At 41.1% G+C, this 15,848-nt stretch overlaps 1 protein-coding gene across 4 annotated transcripts in view; it reads left to right on the top strand.

The window, feature by feature from the left end:
• Positions 1–15,848, top strand: part of RASA3 (RAS p21 protein activator 3) — a 134,717-nt gene that overhangs the window by 93,160 nt on the left and 25,709 nt on the right. For all 4 annotated transcript variants that reach the window (XR_005102601.1, XR_005102602.1, XM_037377159.1 and 1 more), the window contains exons 6-8: positions 6,837–6,917; positions 9,673–9,745; positions 14,070–14,149. Coding sequence is in view for 2 of the 4 variants with exons in the window: in XM_037377159.1 (XP_037233056.1) it covers positions 6,837–6,917; positions 9,673–9,745; positions 14,070–14,149 (234 nt within the window). In the remaining 2 variants the exon portion in view is untranslated. The remainder of the gene's footprint in view (positions 1–6,836; positions 6,918–9,672; positions 9,746–14,069; positions 14,150–15,848) is intronic.

Here is a 15,848-nt window from a genome sequence, read left to right as displayed (position 1 = left end):
ACTGGGGCAAGACAGAGTCAGAGTATGGGTTGGTAAAGAAATTCTGAGGAGATTAGGACATAATTATTTTAGTATTTTTGACAGTGGAGGCAGAGTGTAATTTAAAACCAGGACTGAGTAAACTGTGAACATTTTTGCCTTATTCCAGGAGAAATAGGCCACTTGGTCAGCTTCTTGGCGAAAAGTGGGTTGCGGGTTTATGTTACATTCTGAATGAAGATCTAGTAGATTACATTGTGGAAGTGAAGAGGAAGTACAAGGTTTGTCTGAAGGTGCACTAATAGCAGTTCAGATGTAACATTTGATCAGACCAAAACCCAGGATGCTGTCTCTGAGTGTGTCCAGTAGGAGATGAAGAATTATGAGATCAGTCATACGGTTGTAACACTCTCCTGGCCTCCAGAAATTTATGAATCGGAGAATTGCTGAGCTTGACTTAGTGCCTATGTGCTTAGTAGCGGTGGATGCAGATACATCCAGGCAAAGCCCCTCTAAAACATATGAATATGACTGGTTTAGCAAGGTCTTGGTCACATACAGACCAGGGGAGTAAGCTTGGGAACAGTTCCTGCCTGCAGTGGAAGACAGAAGTCAGTTCACTAGAGAGCAGCTACCATGTGCTAGCACAGATGTGAGGTTGACCAAGGTACCCATGGAAGTCCATCATGCAGCATTACCTCAAAGTTTCTCTTAAACCACTGGGAATGAGTAATGAGCTTGGATTGTGATGCAAGGCTGCACTGAAAGAAAAGGACATTCAAGAAGTGAAGGTGGCAAGGAAAGGAGAAATGGCACTTCTTTACTGTCAGGTTAGACCAAAAGACTGGACTTCTCTATTATGTTAAAGATTAATAGCCTATTTTATGTGCCCTGAGAAGCCCATTGACAAAGGGAGACTATTCAGAGGTGCTCTGTTAACCCTGGAAGAGCAGGTTACAAGGTGACCCTATAGTCAATCAAAAAAAACCCCACAAAACAACCACAAACCTACAGAAAAACCAAAAAACAGTGATCCAGAGAGACTTTAGAAAGTAAATCACATACGCAACACTAGGGAATGTACCTTACCAAACAAGTACTTAGCATAAGCCAAAAATGCGTTGTTTTGATGACAGTTCTGACAAATGAGCCACAAAGTTTGCTTTCAAGTTGATACTTCTCTGTCTGTTCCGGCTTACCACACAAAGTACTGAGTGTTCAAGTAATAATTAGATCACTAAAGCAAGCAAGGAGGAGGAAGTCTCTTGCCTTTGAAATGACGCAGAGAAGAACCCGAGCATGGCCAAAAACTATGCATATGAGGTGGGACAAAGCCTCAAAATAAATGAAAGAGATGGAACAAGTGGAGGCTGGGAATAGAAGATTAATAAGATACATCAGTAAACTTGCGAAGCATTAAGCTTGATCCCAGGAACCCAGTATGTATGTGAAAACAATTAAAATACATGGGTTATGTACAGTGGAAGAAAGCAAGATTGTGTAGAAAAAAAAGATGTATTTAGTTTCTATTGAGGAGTCACAGTGAGAAAAGTCTGATTTGAGAAAAGAGGATGGGAACATTGTGCTGTTCCCCACCCTAGATTGAAACTGGGAGAAGATCTGAGCCTGACTAGGTACACTGGAAGTGATTTAGTCTGGAAGAGCTGTAAATATGGATGCGTGTTTAAAGAACAGCTGTGTCCCTCTGGTTTCTTTTCTCTGTGCCTGTTTTCACACTGGTTGTCCATTCTGGTGCACAAGGATGCCAATGACATGTGCATCCTGAACTAATCAGAACGCCTATAATTTGTAAATAATTTTGCAATTCCAAGGAAGGGGAGTGGAACGCCCACAGGCTTGGATCCATCCTGGTGTTGCTTGCCTGCGTTAAGCCTGATTTTGAGTACAATTGTGTAGGGGCTGTCTCAGAGACTACAGCCTACAGCTCTCGGTAGGCAACCCAGAGACAGAGGGAATGCCTGCGCTGTCAGATGTAAGCTGCTTAGTCTTTGCTGAAAAATATTTTCATTTTTTCAAAACCTTCTCCCTCTGCCTCCCTCTCAACTTCTGTAGTCATGTAATTTAAAGGCAAGAAGGTATGCTCACGGTGTGTTTGGGTTTGAGGTTTTCTTTTACCCTCTGGGAATTTTCCATAGCTAATTTACTCTTGTGAAGGTTTGGTCATGAACCGCATTGAAAACTGAAATGTCTTGTTCCTTGAAACCTGTTAATTTTATAAACCACAAGCAAAATATAGCGAGGCAGCTGCATTGAGAGTTTTCTCATATGACCCTGCGCTAACCTTAGCCCAACCCAGCCAGGCTGGCTGGGAGAGATGGCTCGCCCTGCCCCAGATGGGCTCGAGACAGCTAATGATCAGCAACTACCAGTTGAGCAGAAAAGATTCTGGCAGCCACCAGACATTTTTCCTCTGGGGCCTGATGGGTTGACTTGTAATTCTTGAATGATCTTAATTGCCTGGGCTTCTTTTTTTTTCCTCTCTCTACCCCCCCCCAATTACACGTATGTTAAATTAATTCCGCGGATGATTATAGCAAAGGCATTTCGTTTTTACTGGCTTTATTCACCACTTCCCAGCATGCTTCCTGCCCCCCCCCCCCCCAAGATTATACCTTTATTATACATTTCTTTTCCTATATTTTTTCATCTAATCCAGATATGAACTGTCAGTCTTAATAATGTGATACCGATGTGGCAGAACTGAGGCTCCATTTTATCACATCTCTGAGTAGCTGTCATTTTGTTCTAGCTCTTTTCCTGCTTGCCAATTAAAGCCAGTATTTTGGTACCAGGTTGAGAGAGGAGTGTTAATTTACCTAGCAACTTTCCCATGACTAAAGAAAATGGCCATAATGAAAGCAGCTCTAGGATTACCGTTCCTGCAGCTAATGAAGGTATACTAACACGAGCTGACCAGACCTGTGCCTTGCTAAATTCTATTGTCTCTCGCCACAATGCTTAGTTAGATACAAAAACCAGAATAAGCCTCTCTCCAGACAGTCTTCCTTCCTCAAAATCCTAAGTCTTCAGTCTTCTGCCTGCTTTCTCTGAATCCTTAAACAATAACTGCTTTTTAAATTACCTGATAGGCCTGGGATACAGTTTTATGTTGGTGTCTGTTTCCTGTTTTCCCACATTTTGTTTCTTTCAAGGTTGTTTTTGCTTTTCTTATTCTAACTTCATACAAAGAAATGTCTTACTCTTAAGTCACTGTGACTGCTTGAGAACATCAGTGTATTTTGTTTTTTTCTTGTGTTTTGTTGTTTGTCTTTGTTGTTTTCCCCAGAGAATATAAAAACTACCCTACTGTGCTAAATGCCGATCTAGTGTAGCCTGGTATGGTTTCTGATATTTGCTGGTGAGGGATACTTCAAATACGGTATGATTGTGCCAGTGTTACACCCTTCTAAATCAGCAGTTTGGGCTTTCCTGAGCAGGAGGAGACTTCTGGGCTGTTAAGCTTTAATAGCTGCCTACAAACCTATAATGAGTTTCTGTAGTCCTGCTTTGAATCCATGTATTCTTTTGACCTCCGCAACATCGCGTGGCACTGTTTTGCAATTCCGTTATGCATTGTGTGGAATAAGTACTTCCTTTTGTTTATTTTAAACCTTCTGTCTGGTAATTTCATTATGTGGTCCTTAATTCTTACTTTGTGAGGAAATGTTCTTCACACCATTCATGATTTTGTAAGCTGTTTATGAATGGATAACTTCTGTTTTCCAAGCCAGGGAGAGCCGCAAGCAACTAGAGTCATCCTGTTCTCCACATGTCCTGTGCAAGATGCAGGTGCCCACTGATTTACATTGTTGTGTTCTCTGTGACCAGCTACTGATACCGTTTGTCGTTTTAACTTTGCTGACAGTTTATTTGATAACGACAGAGGGCTATCCACAAAGAATGTGAAAAAGCCTTCTATGTGGCAATATTAGAATAGATCCTATTGTTGCATGTTATAGTTAGGGTATGCATTTTTCATTGTGTGGATAACTTCACACTCTCCATCATTCAGATTCATCTGTGACTTCATTGTGTAGTGATTTATAAACTCTGCATGCCCTCAAGTGTAGGTCATGCTGCCTGGGATCAGTTTCTATTGTCTGCATATTCTTGAAAGAACTGCTTTCATTAAACCAGGAATCATACTCCCTCTGAACATGCTTTCTCTGTGTTTAAGTTTCACGTAGTTCTTCCTGTATGGATGAGAGCTGGCTTGGAAGCCATTTGTCAACAGCAGAAAATTGGCTGACTGCTATAAAGCCATTGAGTTATTTCATTTTAAGGAACTTCCAGGCTGCCTTAAGGAGGCAGTGGAAGGGGTGGGAGATCTGACACTGACACTTTGTGTACAATTGTTCTGCTCAGACAGGAATGTGTCCAGGCTGTATCTGCTATCCTAGAAGATACTAGAAGAATTACCAGCAGTCATGTTGTAGTTCAGTGGCAAAATATTTCTGCTGTGAATGTGGTCATATTAGTGGAAAGACCAATAGAAGGAAAGTGGTCTGTCTTTTACTTATAAGAAAATCAAGCTGGACCTGCCTCTTCATAAAATCTTTCTGCTGGTACTTACAGTTTTTTCCTCCTGTACTTCTAGATGCTCTGCCAGAAGGCTACAATGTAAAGTTCCCCTTTTAAGTGTTCCGTTCTCCTCTGCCTTGTAAAAATTTTAAAAAATAGCATTTTTCTTGCAATTTTGAATACCTGTATTAATACACATGCAAAAAAACATATTCTACACCTTCTTTGTAAGGTAGGTTGGGTGAATTTGGAATAGGAATTAGCTGCTTGAAAATAGGCATCTAGTCTATTTATGAGGCCTCCAAGAAGGCCTTCAGCTGTCAAATACACATGTCCTGTGGGTACCTTCTGTGTTTCTGAGGCAGCAGCAAGGGACTGGGGAAGAAACTGTTAAATCATCTCAAATGGCACTAGATGCATGTGTTCAGACAACTAAATTGCGTATGTAGTGTGTTGCTTGATGTTGAGGGTTTCTGAAGCTTGCAACTTGCATTTCCAGCTGGTGCTGGGATAGCATTTATGGCTTGAATTTTGCTGTTTGCATGGTAGCAGCCTGCAATACCAGATACCTGCTAAACTAGGCATCTGGGAGGCTTCTAAATTCTAAAATCTGTGTGGAAAGTAAACTTGTAGTGAAAGAATAGAAGTCCAGAAATAGAAGCATCACAGTGCCAATGCAATCCACACTTTTCCTAGCTTTTTCTATGCTTTCGATCTCTGATTTCACTTGAGTATCCAGAATACAGAACATAAATCTCTTCTGCACTAGTGTTAGTGAATGTGCAATGAGTTGTCATCTGGGTTAATAAACTGATTGCTTTTCCATGCATATAGGGACTATGCAAATGAGAAGCTTGTGAGTGAGTGCATTATTGGGGACTGTCTGTACTAAGCCAATTACTTAGCCTTTATTCTGTGGGATCATAGGTATGAGAATCCAACTGTGGATATATCACTTCAGCTGCCTGTGTGTGATATTCTATCTTTGTGCACTACTAGGATTGTGTGAACCTCTCTAGATTGTACCTCCCCTGGTACAAAACCAATTCTGGTACTGGTACAGAATATTCATTTTTTTCCTCCCTTTATGCAAAGTAATAAGTCTGTAGTTAAACTGTATTTGAACTTCACATCGTATGTTACCAAATAACTTGCTTTGTGGATAAAATGGTGGAGCACTGTCTGTTAACTGATTTCTTTCTCTATCGAATTTTTTAATTTTTTTTTTTGTATCAAAGTTGCTGTCACTGTAAGCAGTAAAATGGATATTACTGTTCTTGCTGATTTCATAGCACCCAGAAGCTTGCAAGATACTTCATACTGCAAGTATAGTGCTACTCACCTGCCCAAAGAGCCTCAGAGCTTGTTTCACTGAAATTTTCCAGTTACGATTGTATAAATACATCAGCCCAACAGGCTTACATGATGGAAGCAGAACTTGTCTCAGGAGGGAAGAGTCCTGGCAACTGCCTTGTCTGTGTTTGTTTCCAATCGGTGCTGAATTCCTCAGCAGGTTTTAACTTACGAAACATAAACACTTTTTCACTGTTTGTTGGGGTTGTGTTGAGTTTTTTCTTTTTCTCCAAAGGGATGTTGAAACAAAGGGCGAATTGGCAGATTTTGCACCATGGCTTGCAGCAAACCCCAATGTGTTCTATTTTGTGCCTTCAGTGTGTCTTTGACTTCAGTGCAGATCTGCTGAGTGTATTTCTTCCATTTTGCTATTCAGAAGTTTTATGGAGAAAGGTGGCTGTGTCATACTGTCTCCTGGTCTGTAGTTAACTCACCTTTACAAATAAGCCCATGCCAAATTTTGTCAGAAGCGCTGAGGCCTTCATGAATGTGATTCTGAGAAATACTTGACTACTGCTGGGATCTGTCTGTGTGGATTTTTTTAATCATTTGTTATAGAAATAAATCCTGGTTGGATTTTTTTGTTGTTGTTGAGTTTTTTAAAAAAAAAATATATTTTTTTAATTTTTTTAAATTTTAAAGTGCTGACAGCTCCTATCTTGAAAGCAGACTCTTATTTCATGAACCTTAAGTTGTTGTACTTGTGTAATAAGAATCCTTTGAGTTAAGGGTTCTCTGTAACTTTTTTGACTCAGTATTTTGACCCTGTTAAAGTTAGTATTTAAGACCAAAATGTGTTTTCAAGTTTAGGTATAAATTAAAGGCTTGTGTTTAGTGGCATTTCAATTCCCAAGCGTAAAGTATTATGGAAAGGGAACAGGATGAAAATACACCACTTTTATTTTCACTCTGTTTTTTTCCCATTTAATTGATTTGTTTGTCTGCATTCTCTTCTATTCTAGAGTTTTAGAGTGCCAAGGGCTGCCCATTGTGAACGGGCAATGTGATCCCTACGCCACCGTTACCTTAGCAGGACCCTCCAGGCAAGTACTGCACATACAAGACCTTCCATTTTATAAGGATGGTTTGTGTTTCCTTTGCTTATAAGACATCTGCATTCTCAGATGGACGAATGGGAGTATTCAGACACCACCACTAGAACATGCTAAGTGTTGGTGTGTGTATGTATGAACTACTGAATTATACAAGAATAAGTAATTAGAGGCTTGTTTCAGTTTTGATTTATGTAGAGGTCTGAATAATCACTGAATATTTTTAATATGCTGGAGTATGTAGTTTGTGGTTAGGCTTAATTTGTGCATCTTCTCACCTCACAGTTTGAGGCCAGGTTTTGAGCAAATTTATTGCCTGATTTTGGGCAGTGGCAAAAGAGAAAGCTGAATACATCAACATCTTGCAGAGTACGCACGTTTGTATGTGAATATTTAGTCTTTTCACTCTCAAGGTGTGGCAATTTAATGTGTACATTGAAAGCCCTAGGTGGCTTAGTCCTGTAATTTCATATATGTGGACATTACACCATGGATAAAATTTGGAATGAGGTTTTAGTAATGAGATTCTGCATAATACTCTTCAGTTTAAATTTGGGATTAAATGCTCCGGTTCTCTTAGAAAAATTTCCTGTGCTGTTGGAGGTCACTGTTTTGTTTCTGCTTATCTAGATTCATCTTTTATGTCTGTGCCATGTTAGAAACAAAACAGCTCCGCTGTGACCTCAAAGAATCAGATTTAGTAGCATGACTTATTCATAATGTTTTACAACAATTTATTGGAAATATTGTAAGGATGTATTCTTGACAAATACTTATCTTGCATGCAGAGGAGTCTCTGAGACTGGTTGTTACTGTTCATCTTTGTCTAGACATGTTCTGCCTTATCGCCGTTAGTGAGCTGTGTATTTGAGTTGTACACTTCGATGTTTTAAGCCTCGTTTCAGATAGTACTGAGTGGCTATTACTGAAACTGTAAGATTTTTTTTGACTAACCCTTGTATTCTTGAATGTCCAAACTTACCTTTGTCTGCTTCCCTCCACCCCCCAGTCTGGATAGTATACGACAACTGATAATGTATTTTGCTTCAGAATAAGGAGCACAGTCTCATCCTACTCCTGTCTGTTTTTTGATGGGGGGAGAAGGCTTGCCTTCTATCTCCAGCAAGCAGCATGCAGCTTATTCCCATCCACTGCTCTGTAATTGCCCAATAATTGTGCTTGCCTTAATCGCCTCCCGTTCTACATCCTGCTTCCCAGTCCCCTCCCAGATGGGCTTATCAGTAAAGAGGTTGATTGGCAAGTGTGACTGATGAGACAGGATAGGCAATCTGCCCTATGTTCTGGAGGCGATTAGTCTCTCTTATCTCTCAGCTCCTCCTAGGAATAGTGGGATGTTCTTAATGTGTACATCATTCTCCTCACTGAATTTTTCAATGCCTCTCTTTTTAGAGTAGGAAAGCTGCTTTATTCTGCTGCGTTTATGCAATGCCAAGCATAAACATTTTAACAAATGTGCTGCTGTTTATTGTGTGATTTGTACTTACACAGCCAGCAGACCTCCCAACCAAAATGTTTCTATGCCTGTGTTACAGATGGGAAAACATTGTATACTTGGTGGACTGGCCGGTTCAGGTCACAGAGGAAGCCCGTAGCAGCACTGGGAATTAGACCCAGCTTTACTTGACCTCTGTAAAAGAATACATAGAGTTGTCGGGTTAATATAAGCGGTTACAAGCTATCTAAGCAGCTTTGCTGCATGAGAAATGAGGGATAGATTCTGGGATGAAAGGATTAGTAGGTCAGTTTTCCACATGGCTGATGCACCTCTCCATCTGTGTCTGTTTTATCTATGCCTGCAGAGCTGTAGGGGAAGATTGGTGACACAGGACAACACTGAGCTTTTCACTTGTAGGTAACAAGAACAAATCAAGCATAGGCTCGTAACATTTGAAAATCATCAAACAGCTTGTTGGCTGGCCTCTGAGAAGTGCCTTGGTTGGCTCTAGCCCAATACCAAGCAGTTAGATGTCTGCATTCTAAAAGGTAGGCACAGGCAGATGGCACTGGCCGTAGAGGATGAATGGGCAGCGCTGAACTTTGTCAGGCCTATTTGCCCAGTGGGTGGTTTGAAGGAGGGCTGCCATGTCTTGTGTCCTACAGAGCAGTACAGATGAAGAGACTTGTGCTTAGTACTGCTCATTGTAATTCACCAACGTAACACTAACTAGGTGCTGTTGGGGCTGCATGGAAAAGGGTGGTAATAGAGCAATAAAAATATTCTTACTGAGGAAATCATTCTGGTCTTTTTGATCATTTAACACCACTGAAAAGCATTCATTGATTCCTCAGGCCAGGATTATAAAATATAAAACACAGAAATAGCTATGTTAGTCTTCCTGTCTCCTCCTGTGCATTTAGGGTATGAGAGATTTTTGAGTCACATCAAGACTGAGACCATCCTCCAAATGCTGCCGCTTGGAGCCCTGTTCTTGCCAGTTGCTTTGTACAGATAGAAGGTTCTGCTGGATCAAGCAGGAGACAGAATCAGGGTTCAAGGACTTGTGTTTAAGAGAGGATAACAAACTGTGATTACTGCCACTTCAGAGACGTAGGCACGCAGAGGGTCCTTGTCTTAAATGTGTGCGAGTGTGTATGCCTTGCTATGCTGGAGCCACACAGATAAATCAAGTGAATGACTATTTGTTCTTCAGTGGCTCTGTTCTAGGATCACACTTCTGCTAACGTTGTTTCTTACCTTTTCTTTTTTTTTCTTTCCTTAATTCAGATCAGAAGCCAAAAAGACTAAAGTTAAAAAGAAGACCAACAATCCACATTTTGATGAAGTGTTTTATTTTGAGGTTGGTATTTCAAAGGAACGGGTGATAAGCTGAAATACTATACTGTAGATTGTTGGCACAGCATCCTGCTCCATGTTGTGCCAGTTGTCGTCTTTGAAGACTGTTTCAAGCATGGTACAGGGGGAAGAAGTACCCAGGATCAGACTAGCTGTCTGCTGAAGGAGCACTATATTGCTTCAGCTCAGGTGCTCTGTAGGAGAAGCTTCAAGGTGGGCTCTTTTGGGCAACAGGCTTTATGCTTCATCTCAACTCACCCCAGAAGAGGTTTGAAAAAGGACAGTTAAAAATGGGATTTAAAAAAAAAACCAAAAACCAACCCAAAATTGTTCTTTTTTTTTAGCCTGTGTTTTCATAGCTGCTCCACCCTGTCTTCCCAGTCAATGGGAGGAAGGTTATCTCCTAGGAATACTGAAAACTGTAGAGGAAAAATACACTTAAAACTGGATATTCTGGCTGTCTGCCAGTCTGCTGCAACACCAGTGCCTTTCCTCCAAGTGGGTGAAAGCTCTACAGCTTTATTTAATACAGAGCATTTTCAACAAGTCCAGTTAAGACAAAGTATAACTTTTATGAAGGTGCTTATTTTGGTTCCTTCTGGCAAGACTAGCTGTAATTGTGGTGTGTCCATACACATATGTGCATGTGTTCACAATTTGGATACCTCTTGAAACTTTTCATTCTGCCTTCTGAAGTATGTGTATCTTTCTCTTTTCTTTTTCTCTTAGTCCCAGTCTATGCTTAACTGTTCTATTTCAAGAGACACCTCAAGATCGTATCTGGCATAACAAGAGTTGATGAAAAGCCAGAGTAGTACAGTGCAGTTGGCATATCATCAAAAAGCCCTTTCTACTCGTACAGCTTGCATCATTCGGGTCACATTTGCATTAGAAATTGTTGCTGGCATAGGGGTGGCACCTGGGGTGTGGTTTCTTGAATCAGTTCAGGGGCACAGGCAGCCACATCTGGAAGGAGAGCTGGCTAGAGAGGAGCCATACAAGTGCTGTTGCACGGTGCGGATCTGAAGTGCACATACCGTTCTTGGCAGTGCCAGTGCAGGGCTTATTGCTGTCTTCCACCTTCTTCTACAAATGACCGTCTCTTTGCCTAGAAGCTGATAGTTGTACCAACTAATCTAAAGTCTCTCATATCAACAGAAATGTGCTCTTGTTTATGTCATATATTTGGATTTTGAGGAACAGATGTTGCAAGTTCTTTACTGGCAGGAGCACTTTCTCACTGCCCAAAGGGGTGGAAACCCTGAGGTTTGGCCAGGATAGCTAAGGTAATCTTTCCTCTGCTAACCCAGCATGTCTCTTCCTAGGATATAACTTCCTTGCAGTGTTAACTTTATGTAGTAGTGAGCCTTTGAGCCTCCTTGCCTGACTCCATGAGACTCTGTGGAGGTGCTGCATGGCCATCGTTGGTGAGGGAGAGATCCCATGGTACTGAATGGTGAAACTGCATCAAGGTGTCAGTGTGTTTACTCAGGGCTGCCCAGGATTTCAGTCCATTACCTGACCCAGAGCTGCAGCCTTTGGCAGTGACACAAGAGTGATGCTGTATGTAAATAAACTAAAATGGGCTTCCTTATTTTTAACATAGTCAGTTCTGGAGGTATCTGTCAGTGAGAGCTTTTTAATGAGAATGTAATCCAGGAATTCAGACTGTAAACCGTAAAACTTCACCTGTCTGATTTCTTAGCCTTCTGTGTACTGCAGAAATAGCAAACATTTGTTATTTAAACACTGAACTTGCCAGGTGGTGCCATGCTGGGAGTTGAAGGAGAGAAATAGAAAGCATCTTCCAGCTGGAATCGTGGAGGGGGCTGGAGGCTTGCTTAGCTTGCCTTTATGATGAGAGGTGGGTTGCATGCAAGTATCTCAGCGGAAGCAAAACCTGCACTCAAGCCCATGCCCCAGTTGTTATGCTAACTCAGAGCACAATGTTTTCTGTGTGGTTAAGAGTAGAGCTTGGGAAATATCTGAATCAGCCAGAACTCTGAAACATAAACATACCCTTGGTGCAGACAGAGCCATCACAGATTTATGTCATTCTGAGAGTAGTTAGTACATATCAGGCCAAATGCCTCCAAGGAGCAAGGTTCAGTAGAACTTTTATGACTGGGAGATACATTCACTAATGAGACATGGGCAGACCTGTGGCTGGTGCATGCTGACAGACTGCTCTTACTCCTGTGGAGCTGCAGATTCATGCTGTTGACAGCAATGTCACTTACTGCTTCCAAACAGCTTCATCAGCTTTCCTGCACTCTGCTAGCACAGCGATTGGCCATGCCTCCAAGGAAGAAGCTGATCTGTAAAAGGCAGTGAATGGGTGCTTTCCTTTCTACAACAAAAAAATCACAGATTTAATTTTCGAAATGGAGAATAGTTTATCATTGGTTTGGGAGATCTAAGGGCTTATTTAAGGGATGCTATGAGGGAAACTTGTACCTGAATGGTTAGGAGCCATTTTCACCACCATTCCAGCTGCAGTGTGGTGTGGGGGCTTGGAGTTCTGTATGCAGCTACAGGGAAACGGCCACCTTATGGGAGCTGAAGATGGTAATGCTGGGGACCTGTTTGCAAACTGGCATGTGCTGAAAAATAATGAGCAGCTGATAAACGGCTTGCCAGCTTTGCCTAAAGAAAGGGACAGCACAGCAGAGTTGTGCCCACTTTTTTGTAAAATGGTATGTGGCAGCTGTTCAGCACTGTGGACTGGGAGCTCCCTCATCTACAGTTCCATCCTTGGAATGGATGGACTTCATAAGCCATCTTTTTAGGAATACCACTCTTGAGCTGTATTAATCTGCACACTAAGCAGTCATACAGGTGAACAGAGAGACCTCGTGCATGCAAACTCCAGCAAAACTTCTCAGGAAAGTGTTACTTAAAAGGTATGTGTCATAAGTTACACCTATGCTATAATTTCAATAACTTGTGTTACATATAATAAAATACTTAAAAGTTTGCTTCCTTATTAAAAATTACACCATTAGCTTCACAACGGTAGTAGAAAATGTTTTCAGTTATGTAGCTTAATTTCTTGAAGCCACACTGAAGACTGTTGCAAGGGTAGAGTGAGAAAATTTGTGTTGAGCTACAGAAGTTGTGGGCTGTATTTAAACCTGCCATGCTCTTAGGCTTACAGGTGCATTTGATTCAGTTAGTCTGGAGGGTTTTGTCTCCAGTGCTGCTAGTACCTGTTAGTTTTATGTGTTGCCTTGAAAATGGTGCCTGCCTTAGACATACACAAACACAGAAGGCTCTTTATCCCATATTAGAAGATTCTTTTCTGATTCCTCTCCACTTGTGCAGCTGTTATCTTCGCCTCCCTTGTTTGTACCATCTGCATCTGACGTACAATATACAACCGAGAAGTCAAGTTTACAATAAAAGCCAGTTTCTGTGAGTGGGAAGTATTAAGCCACAAGCATATATAAACCTACAGTAAAGTTCAGCTTCTGTGTGCAACCAAGAGCTGAACCCACACATCATACATACTTGCATTTGATCAGTTCCTGATGTGGTTTCAGCTGGGTGGGGTAACCTTTTTCTCAAGTTTCTGATACACTGTACAAAAATAAAACCATCAAAGTATTTTTAAAATCATGCTAGAAAATAAATTTTAAGAAATGTTTGTACAAAACCTTTTTTTGCTGTAATGCTTCACACTTACAGCTATCTTCCCATTATTTTCTGTCCATGCCTTGCTATTTATCAGTCTTGTAAATATGACTGGTGAACTGTGCCCCTGGTTCTGTGTTTTGATATGTGTAACATAGGATAGCATCTCTTGGACAATTGATCTGCTTAGTATTTTTTGTATGGGCATGGGCAGGATATCAAGACAGGCAGAACATGCCAATTTTAATTGGATCCACTGTAAAATGTTCTTAAGGGTGGTTTTGGTTCCCCACCCCCTGCTTCAGGGTGCCTCAGGGCATCTGTTGTACAGCTGTATTTAAAACCCAATTATTAATTGCCCTTTTATTTCCCTAGATGGATTATAAAAGTGATACTCCTTTCCATGATTTTTTTCTTGTTAATGTAAACTGAAAGTACTGTAGTAATATTAAAGATGTCCTTTCTCTGAAAGAAAATATGGAGTATGTAGTTACTCTTGTGTATGATTGTGTAACCACCACTTTTGTATAGTCAGGAATCTGTTTAATCGACATGTTTATTCACATGCATGAATGTTTTCAGAATCAGGGCTGAAGTCACTGCTAATAGTAAAAGGCTGTGATCTTCCACAGCTTTGTACATTGGAATGCTTTTGTATCAGATCAAGTTGTTAAAAGTTTCCTCCTTTTTATTAGGTTACAAGACCCAGTAGCTACAACAAGAAATCTCATTTTGATATTGAAGATGTTGATGAAGTTGACAAAATGGAGATTAGGTAATACAAAACACTTTGTACTAGCAAGCTGTCTTCCAAAGTTGTGTAACTTTGTAGTAGACTCAGTGTTCAAAGTGGCAAGCATGGTTTTACTGTTCATAAATCAGAATGAGTCTTTGTCATTATATTGGTGTGTTCATTTACCTCCACTGTTCTGTAGATCGTGTCTGACTACATATGATGGTTCTGCTGTGGGAGAGGTCCTTATTATTTTCCTTCGTATCCTATATACACTGTGTGTATACTAATGTGCGTTTGTCATTAAGTGCAGCCTTTTATGTCTGGGCTCCCCTTTCCTCCCCACCTCAGTTTCCCAAGTTTGCCCAGAAACTCTGTGATGCTCTCAGTTAGTGTGTTTTATTTTATCACTTAATTTTAGCAACCCATATAAGGTCCTTCTTCCCTGAAAGGAAACTCTTGAACTCAGAGTTTTTCTGCAGCAGAGTAGTTTCTCTTCTCTTTTGCCTGCCAGACTTTAACCTCTTCTTGCAAGACTGGGTATGATAAATATGAAATCCATTGCACAGGAAAGAAGCAACTCTGATTTCAAAAACAAACCAACCTCACCCCCTGCCACCCACAGAGTACTTTCGGAAACCTGCTGAGGTCTGTCAACAGTGTCTGTAGGGACAGATGAATAGAAGGAGTGGATAGGAAACAGAAGGAGGTGCAAAACCTAAAGGTATCACATGCGTCATACCATCACATACATTGAAACTTAGAGACTGAAGTAAGCCATCTGGTGATCTGGATGCACTATAGCTGAAAACTGCTGTATCTGCATCAGGTGGTGAGAAATTTCCCTTTCCTTTATGCTAGGATTTGGAGGAAGAAAAGTTGAGGGAGAATGGTGGCAACCCCTTCCTCCCCAGATTCTTTCTGCCATTAGAGAGGCAGTGAGAACTCACCTCCCGAAACATTCCCTGGTCTGTAAGGAAAGGAGGAGAGACCAGGAAGTGGGAACAATATTCCCAGCAAGCAAGGTGCATCTGTGTTTATGAATGAATGGATGAGGGCTGTTCTAATTTGATGGTCAACTGCTGGTTCACATAGCCTGTTAGTGTAGTATCACAGCACTACAAGACTGTTAATGAATTTGTGTTTGCCGTGGCGCTGTGAGACAGGAAAGGAAAACTATTCATATGTGAGAGAGATGTGAGCTGTACTCTGTTTCCCTGAGAACATCTGCATCAGGCAGAGCAAAGGTAGCTGGTTTAAGGGCAACCCATGGCTAATTTGTAGGAGGGAAAACAAAGACCCAGGTTCAATGCTAGTCTGCTGTGGTGGTGTCAGTGTTGCAGCACAGCAGATGACCTAGTCCCAGGGCCAGACTAGATTTCTGCAAAACTTTGCATGGTGTAGGCAGGTATGAAGTAACATGTCCCATATCCCATGGAATGTATGTGATGGAATGGGCAACTGAACAGTGTCTGTGGAGTCCCAGTCTAGTCTTTGTACGCGTAATGCCCAGCCGTGAACTGATTTTAAATGAAAGCTAGGATACTGTGATTGTTTTGTGAACAATCTGAAAGGGGACCATAGATGTTGGTGGGCAGTGGTTACACATTGCTTAATATTTTAGTTGATGCTTATTTTGTACTGCTGGACTAAATGAAATTATACGGTTATTTTACTTCCCAAGTATAGTTTCTGAACAAATTCTGGACGGCAATGATAATGTATGTGGAACTGAGCTTCA

The sequence above is a fragment of the Falco rusticolus genome, chromosome 2, assembly GCF_015220075.1.
Source record: "Falco rusticolus isolate bFalRus1 chromosome 2, bFalRus1.pri, whole genome shotgun sequence".
NCBI classification, from domain to species: domain Eukaryota; kingdom Metazoa; phylum Chordata; class Aves; order Falconiformes; family Falconidae; genus Falco; species Falco rusticolus.
Note: the sequence above shows the minus strand (reverse complement) of the source record. Positions and strands in the feature narration are given on the sequence as shown.